Below are 7899 nucleotides of genomic sequence, written 5' to 3'. Positions count from 1 at the left end.
TTTCTCTATTCTTATTTTTCAAATATATTTTAGTTATCATAGTTCATCTGTGTTAGTTTTAGGACCTACATCTTCAAAGACCTTGCTGAGATTTTTACTGGAATTGCATTAAATATGTATATCAGTTTGGAGGGAACAGACATCTCTACTGTACTGAATCTCCATTATTTAGTCCTTCACTGGTCTCTGTCATTAGCATTTAATTTTTGGCATACAAGTCCTATACTCATTTTGTCAGGTTTATACCTAAGTGTTTCATGGCAGAGTGTGGCTATTATATACGGTGTTTTTAAACTTTCTGCTTCTAGTTGTAAATCACTAGTAAATCAGGAGTACAACTGGGTTTTGTGTGTTGACTGTGTCTGGCTAAATCTGATTCGCTCATTAGGTTTTTTGGTACATTCCTTGATGACAACCACCATGTTGTCTTGGAGAGGGACAGTTTTATTTCTCACTTTCAATCTGGATGCCTTTTCTTTCTTTTCCTTGCCTCATTGCACCCACTAAGACTTCTGGTAGACTTCGAATAATCGTGGTGAGAGTGGACATCTTTGCTGCCTGCCTGGTGCTGGGAAAAGACCCTGTCTTTCTCCATCAAGGACCACACTGGCCTACTTGCCAGGAGTTGGTTGGTTGTAAGCGATGCTCTTTACAAGACGGAAAACATTCTTTTCTTTCTTTTTAAAAAATTATTTATGAATTATTTTTGGCTGCACTGGATCTTCATTGCTGCCCCTGGGCTTTTCTCTAGTTGCAGAGAGAAGAGCAGGGGCTACTCTGCAATTGTAGTGCATGGGCTTCTCTTTGCAGTGACTTATTGCAGAGTAGGGGCTCTGGGGGCGTGGGCTCGGTAGTTGTGATGCACAAGCTTAGTTGCCCTGAGGCATGTGGGATCTTTCCAGACCAGGGATGGAACCTGTGTCCCCCGCATTGGCAGGTGAATTCTTAACCACTGGACCAGGGAACTCCCAAGGACCTCCTTTTTTTATTTCTTGTATGGTTTTGATCATAACTGGGTTTGTCAACCTCATTCTCCATCACTTGACGTGAATGCTCACAGTTGTGTGTTGGTGCATTTTTACATCAGTTGCTTTAAAGCCTTCGTTTAAAGATGCTGGATTGGTCACTACAGCATCTGCCATCCCAGTAAACCTGTTTGCCAGGTGTCATTTCTCATGCCCACTGGGGTTCTCCTGGTGCTTTTTCACTGAGGAATTTTAGATCTTATCCTAACACTCGGTATTCTTGATGAATAAACACTTTGTGGGTTGTTTAATGCCTTGGATGGAATTCCAGGGCATTGCAATGCTTGTTCCTAGGTTTGTATTTGCTTTTTAAGGGAGAATCTTTTTGACCTCCTCACTCCTTCATGCTGGAAATCTGTCATGTCTTTAGGTAATTCACCCTTTCATCAGATATATTTCTTAAATGCCTACAACAGGGCCAAGTCTTTCTTAGTTACTGGGGACAAAACAGGTGCAAGCTCAGCCCTCCCAGATTTTACTTAACCAGCAAAAAAAACAATTAGGTTGTTTTCAGTAGCAAAAAGTGCTATAAATAGTGACTTTTAATAAGCACCTGCTATGTCCTAGGTCCTGGTACTTTCCTGTTTTATCAACAAGGACACTGAGGACAAGTGGATGAGTGATCATCTGGCCACACAAAGTGCCCCCCACATAGTAGGCATTCATTACATATTAGTCAGTAGTTTTATTTCTTCTGCAAGTGGTGATGTCACTTGCAGAAGCTCCAGCTAGGGCTGAAACCTGGCATAGCTGGGACCCAGGGAAGAGGGTGTTCTGACCTGAAAGGCAGGGGCAGGGCCTGGGCTGGAGTCCTATTGGGGAGCCCGTTCTCCAGGGGCAGGTGGAGAAGCCCTGAGGGCCCCAGCTCTGCTCAGTCTTTGGCAGAGCCCTCACCTCACACCCAAACACCTGCGCCAGAGCAACGACACCAGGCCCATGACAGCAGCAACCTGGGGTTTGAGCCAGCCCCTTGCCGCCCTGTCTGGTCTTCACAGAACGCCTGTCAGGAAGGTGCGGCCCCATCAGTCTGCGCAGGAATGGATGGGGCTCAGGAACCCTATGAGGCCCTGTTGCTCAGCTGGCACCCCATCCCCAGGCCCAAGTCTTGCCCCGAACCCAGGGAGCCCATGGCCAACAGCCGTCCTGCTCCCTCTACAGTGAGGACGTCCTGCATGTGACTGTCTCCAGCCTCCCTACGGCTTTCATGCCACTGCTTCTCCAGGTGGCTGGAGGCTCAGGCACTGCGTCCTGACCCCACACTCAGCCTGCCCACTCTGAATACCGGACTCTGAGCCCCCAAGCACTCTGGCCACTATCCCCAAGGGATGGTGGAAGGCCTGGGCCAGCCTCTCCCAAGCCTAGCCCCTGTCACACCCACCCTAAAGTTAGAGCAGCCCCAACCCAGGCCTCAAGGCCCAGAGCCTGTGTTCCCCCAATGCTGGAGCCGCACCCAGGGGTGTCAGCAACACAAGGACCTTGAAGTCCACTCAGCACCTCTGGGGACCCCAGACAGGGGTGTAACCCATCTGGGGATCAGGCCATGCTGTCCACAGGCTGGGGCAAGACTAGATGGAGGCCAAGATCCCTACTCCTTTCCCCACTCTAACCAGGACATGCTACCATCCACTCAGAGGCCCCCGAGGCCAGCTATGGCGAGTGCCTGGCAGAACCCCTACCTTCCTGGCTTAGTAAATGCAGCCTTTACATTATTGCTTTAAAAAAAAAAAAAAAACTACCCTTTTTTTGGATTATCCCACTCTTGAAATCATTGGTGAGGCTGAGACTGGGGTGGATGGCAGCAGGCTGGCCAATGGGCTGCTGAAAGGTGGCCTGGGAAGATGGGGGACGCCCCCACCAGAGTTTTTTCAAGGAAGGCCTCAGTGCCTAGCTGGGAGTGGTCCCCACTACCCCCTCCTCTAGGGCTGGCCTGGGCTGCAAAGCTGCCTTGCCCAAGGGCTCAATTCGCTGGTTGGCTGCCTGGGGCTCAATGCAGTTCAACCCTAATGATCTCTCCTCACTCCAGGACTCCTGATGGGCCCCATTGCAGCCCCTCTGGGCCAACCATCTGAGCTGACATCACCCCTCACCCAGTCCTGCATCCCTCAGCTCCCTCCCAGGGTGCTGGTCACCAACACACATCCTGACCCCACCCTCTGTCTCAGCAGCTGCTCCCAAGACACTCCTACAGGAGGGAGTCCCAAACAGGAGCCAGCCACAGCAAATCACAGCCGAGTGCCCTGCCAGCCCGGGTTCCTAGATCTGGGCTGCCAAAGGTGACCCTAGGGCATTGCTGGCCTTGACCTCAGCCCCCCAGGTACAGGCTCAAAGGCTCTGACCAGTGAGGGGTGTCATATGGCCTGATCAGACTGAGCAGAGCCCTGCTGGCTGGAGCCAGGGGCTGGGGGTGGAGAGAATGGAGCCGAGTTGAGGACCACTGAGCTCTGAATGTGGGAGAGGAGCAACAGCCTCTGGGGGGGTCTCAGCCCTGAGCTGGAAAGAGGGCAGCCTGAGAATTCCTCCCAGTCTCTCCCTTGAGGGTCTGAAGCTTCCCATCACCCTGGGAGCTGAGCTCTGCTTGGGGGTGGGAGCCTCATGGTTTCTTGAGGCCAAAAGGAGGGGTTTCAGGATCCCACCAGCCCTGCACATCTTCCCTTCTCCCCTAGCCCTCCAACCCAGCTGCTCAGGCCTAAGCCAGGTCCAGGGAGGCAGGGATCTGGGTCCCTCAGGGAACAGATGGGGATGTGGCTGCCTCAGGGCCATCCCAAGGGCCTGGCACTATTTGGGATCCCCGAGGAAGAGAGGCTGCCAAGGTCCCAGGGGCAGGACTGGAAGGCTGCGAGGCCTGCCTGGAGTGACTAAAGTGCCACATGCTCACCCACCCCTGTGGACTCGCTGGGACATCTCATCCTCTGCTCCCCACCAGGAGGCAGGACTTAACATCAACCTCCCCACCTCCACAAGTCTGGGCTTCCCAGGTGGCACTAGTGGTTAAAAAAACCTGCCTGCCAATGCTGGAGACATAAGAGATGCAGGTTCAATCCTGAGTGGGGAAGATCCCTTGGAGGATGAAATGGCAACCCACTCTAGCATTCTTGCTTGAGAATCCCATGGACAGAGGAGCCTGGTGGACTACAGTTCATAGGGTTGCAAAGAGTCAGACATGACTGTAGCAACTTAGCACGCACACACACCCACAGCCCAGTGCACCAGGGCTCCCTCTGGCCCCAGGGCCTCTGCATCTCCCTGCACTGGTGCTAAGGCAGCACTGTCTCATCTTCAGGACACTGAGCCTGAAGAGGGCAGGGTCTCCCACTCACTGCCCCCGGTGCACACGTGGGTTATCCACGAGCTCTGGGTGGTAGAAGCCACAGCAGCAAGGTCAGCACCAGCCTCCAGCTCTGAGCACCTCCCAGCAGAAGCCCTGGTGGCCCCCTGCCCCTAAGCTCTCTCTGCTCAGACCCCACCATGGAATGGGTCTGCCCCAGGGGTTCCACTCCTCACATTGCTGCCCCTCTCCCCCAGGGGTACTCTGTGTCCCTCCCAGGCCCCCAGGAATGGCAGCAGCCCTCAGTTTCCCAGCTGTGCTCCCTCCTGAGTAACCAGCAGGCCCAGGATCCAGAGCAGGCGCCTTGCCAAATCCTAGCCCCACTTCCTGATCACGTGAACTGTCCATGGTCCTGGACAGGCCCCTCAGGCTGGCCTCTCCAGCTTTGGTCCCTGGAACCCCGGTCCTGTTGGAGGCACGAGTGACGGGCACCCACGAGATGCCCACACACTTGGACACCAACTACAGGGATGTGAGAGTCCAGGGAAGGGGCAGGGCCCAGTGGCTGAGGGTCCTTCACACCAGATAGAGGGGCTAGACCAGGCCTCCGCCAAAAGCCCTACCTTTTCTCCGCTCTAACCAGGACATGCCACCATCCACTCAGGGGCCCAAGGCCAGCAGTGGGGAGTGACTGGCAGAACCTTCACCTTCCTGGCTTAGTAAATGCAGCCTTTACACTATCACTTAAAAAAAAAAAAAAAAAACTACCCTTTTATCGGATTATCCACTCTTAAAATCACTGGTGAGGTTGAGACTGGGGTGGATGGGGGCAGGCTGGCCAGCGGGCTGCTTGAAAGGTGGCCTGGGAAGGTAAGCGAGAGCGAGACAAGCCTGGGTCTTGCCCAAACAGTCCACCCTCTTGGTGCCAACTGCACTGACCTTATCAATGATCCCTCAGTGAGTAGGAGGCATGCCTGGCTGCCACTTCCCTCACAGGTCTTGCCACGGACCCCTGTCCAGGACCAGCGGGCCCCCTGCTCTTGCAGCTCTGAGCACTGGGCCCTACCTCACCTCCTCCTTGCTCAGCCCTCAGCTTAAGCCTGACACCCCCTCTCCTGTGGAGAGCAGCAGAAACAGACTGGAAGTGCAGGGGCCACCGTCCAGCACGCTTGCCGCCTCCAATAAGCTGGAAAGGTGGAAACAGGCTGGACTAGCAGGGGTCCTGGGTCCCAAATGATGGCCAGAGCCCAGGAAGCGGGGATGGGAGGTGGGAAAGAGACAGGGCCTGCTTTCAGGCTGGGGCGGCGGTTATTTAACCACCTCAAGCCCAGATGCGCTGCCAGGCAGCCCAAGTCAGACAGACAACAGAGATGGATTTCCTCCGGGGCGGACCAGCTAGGGCCGCGCCACGGGGGCGGGGATGGGCGGGGCCAAGCTGAGCTTGGGGCGGGGCCTAGTTGGCCTCGCAGCCAACTAGGCGGGGCGGGACCGAGCCTAGCTGGGGCGGGGCCGATATCGGGGCGGAGTCTCGCCAGGGCTGGGGCGGGGCCGAGAGCGGGGCTGTACCGCCTTATAAGGGGTGGGGGGCTGCGTCCGCGCGTGCGCGCTCTGCGTGTCTGGTTTCTGGAGCGGCCGTGCGCTTTTTCTTACGCAGATGGGCTCTGTGGCCTAGCGCCCCTGTGCCCACCGTCCGTGATCGCACGCCGAGGCCCGCGAGGGGTCGCCGCCGAGGTGGGGCCCGGGCGGCGCGTGGATGAAGTCGAGCGGCCCGAATGGGCAGCAGGGGGCGGCTGGTGCGCGACGGCTGGCGGGGCTGACCACCGGGCGACCGGGAAATCGGAAGGGCGCGGGTGGGCAGGGGGCGACGGATAGGACCTGGGGCACGGAGCTGGGGGCCCGCCGGCCACAGGTAGGGCCACTTCCCGGAGCCCCAGGCCGGCGACCCAGCGCACAAAGCGCCTTTATTGTCCCTCGCGGCCGGTTCGGGCTGGTTGGAGCCGCCCGCGAGGAGAGGGCGGGCCGAGAGTTCCGGATCCCCGCCTCGACTTGGTAAACAAACCCGGCCTCCGCCCCTCCCAGGAGCCCACGGGGCTGACCTGACTCTGGGGTCCGAGCGGGTCTACTCAGCCCGGGTGGGGAGCACCCTTCTGCGGAGGCAGCAGTGACCGAAGGGGCTCCCCGACCCCCGCGTGCGCAGGTTTCCACCAGCCCGCAAGCAAGAGCATGGCAGCCATCCCCTCCAGCGGCTCGCTCGTGGCCACCCACGACTACTACCGGCGTAAGTCAGCCCCTTGCCCGCGCCCTAGTCCGTCCCGAGCTCCCCCGCCTAGATCTTGTGGGGTCAACTCACAGGTTGCTTGAGAACCTGTATCCGGGTGGGGAACGAGCTGCTAAGGACCCTTGGCACCGGCCTGCGCTGCTGGTGAAGCCAGCGCTTGGCCGGGTGGACTGGAGGCCCGGTGCCCCGTGGAGCTGAGTGGGCCTCTTCTCTCCAGGCCGCCTGGGCTCCACTTCCAGTAACAGCTCCTGCGGAAGTGCCGAGTACCCTGGGGAAGCCATTCCCCACCACCCGGGTGAGTGCAGTGTCCCCTCTGTCCCCAGGGCCATGCCCAGGGAGAGAGCAGCACTCTGACTTTGCCTCACTCCTCTTAGGTCTCCCCAAAGCAGACCCAGGACACTGGTGGGCTAGCTTTTTCTTTGGGAAGTCCACTCTCCCGTTCATGGCCACAGTGCTGGAGTCCCCAGAGCAGTGAGTGTGCCTTTCTGGGGACCAGTGTGAGGGGAGGGGCGGGGGCAAGTGGAAACAGCCCCTGACTTCCTGCTCTCCCCCAGCTCGGAGTCTGCCCAGGCCTCCACCAGCACGATCACCTGTGACCTGGCTCGGGAAGCTGTGGGGAAGCAGCAGCCCAGCGGCCAGCCTGGCAAAACCAACTGCAGGCCCCCGTCCTGAGTGACCACCACCAGCTGCCAGGCTTCCTTTCAAGGCGCTAGGCTCATCAGAGCCCTCTTCCTCCCCCGGCCCTGTACCCTCCCTTCCCTTCCTCTCCCCAAGACCAAGCAGTCAAGGGAAGCAGTTCGGTTTTTAATATCAAAACACCAAAAAGGAAGTTGAGAGAATCCCACTCTCTGCTATCCGAGCCACACGAACACGCCTTCCTCACACCCCGGAACCCTGTGCCTTGTACCAAGTGGACAATAAACTCCAAGAGTGTGCAGCCTGGTGTGTGTGTGTGAGAGAGACAGCTGTGTGCTCCCCCGCCCCCGAGGGAGAAGTCACTAACCTCTCAACCTTCTCATTTCCAGGTGTGAGAGAGCTGGCCATGCTCCTTGGGCCTTCCTGGAACCCCTCCTAGGGGCCTCCTCTGAGGTCTGACCCAGGTTCATGTGGGCAGACAGCTCCAATGAGTGTGGAGCCTTGCATGTGAGAAGGGGTGGGGTGCCTGGCTATTTCGGGAAACCAGGGAGAGCAGGCAGTCCAAGAAGAAGCTTCCAAGGCAGCTGCTGAGGTCAGAGCCCTCTATTGTGATTCCACCCCTGGCCCCTCTTGCTGCTGCTATAGGAGGCCGGCGGGGTCTCTACCTTGGGGTCAGAGGGATGCCAGTGCCCCCT

The 7899-nt window shown here is 57.5% G+C and overlaps 1 protein-coding gene across 4 annotated transcripts; it reads left to right on the top strand.

Annotated features, from left to right (window-relative positions):
• Positions 1-5861: 5861 nt before the first annotated feature.
• PPDPF (pancreatic progenitor cell differentiation and proliferation factor) lies at positions 5862-7505 on the top strand. Of its 4 annotated transcripts, none has more exons than XM_043883613.1 (5): positions 5862-6021; positions 6370-6568; positions 6786-6863; positions 6943-7039; positions 7123-7505. In XM_043883613.1, the coding sequence occupies exons 2-5, from the start codon at positions 6514-6516 to the stop codon at positions 7238-7240; spliced, it is 348 nt and encodes a 115-aa protein (XP_043739548.1). In that variant the 5' UTR covers positions 5862-6021; positions 6370-6513; the 3' UTR covers positions 7241-7505. The 4 variants fall into 4 exon arrangements, with proteins under 4 accessions (XP_043739548.1, XP_043739547.1, XP_043739546.1 ...); XM_043883612.1 differs by having other exon boundaries at positions 5864-6021; positions 6488-6568; XM_043883611.1 differs by having other exon boundaries at positions 5873-6083; positions 6488-6568.
• The last annotated feature ends 394 nt before the right edge of the window (positions 7506-7899 follow it).

This window comes from Cervus elaphus, chromosome 23 (assembly GCF_910594005.1).
Source record: "Cervus elaphus chromosome 23, mCerEla1.1, whole genome shotgun sequence".
NCBI classification, from domain to species: domain Eukaryota; kingdom Metazoa; phylum Chordata; class Mammalia; order Artiodactyla; family Cervidae; genus Cervus; species Cervus elaphus.
This window is presented reverse-complemented; position numbering and strand designations above follow the sequence as displayed.

What these genes read in the sequence shown, in the direction of transcription:
- PPDPF (XM_043883611.1), top strand. Translation starts at nt 6,044, where the DNA reads ATGAAGTCGAGCGGCCCGAATGGGCAGCAGGGGGCGGCTG. An exon ending in TGGGCAGCAGGGGGCGGCTG is followed by an intron (nt 6,084 to 6,487) that starts GTGCGCGACGGC and finishes CCGCGTGCGCAG; the next exon opens with GTTTCCACCAGCCCGCAAGC. An exon ending in GTGCTGGAGTCCCCAGAGCA is followed by an intron (nt 7,040 to 7,122) that starts GTGAGTGTGCCT and finishes GCTCTCCCCCAG; the next exon opens with CTCGGAGTCTGCCCAGGCCT.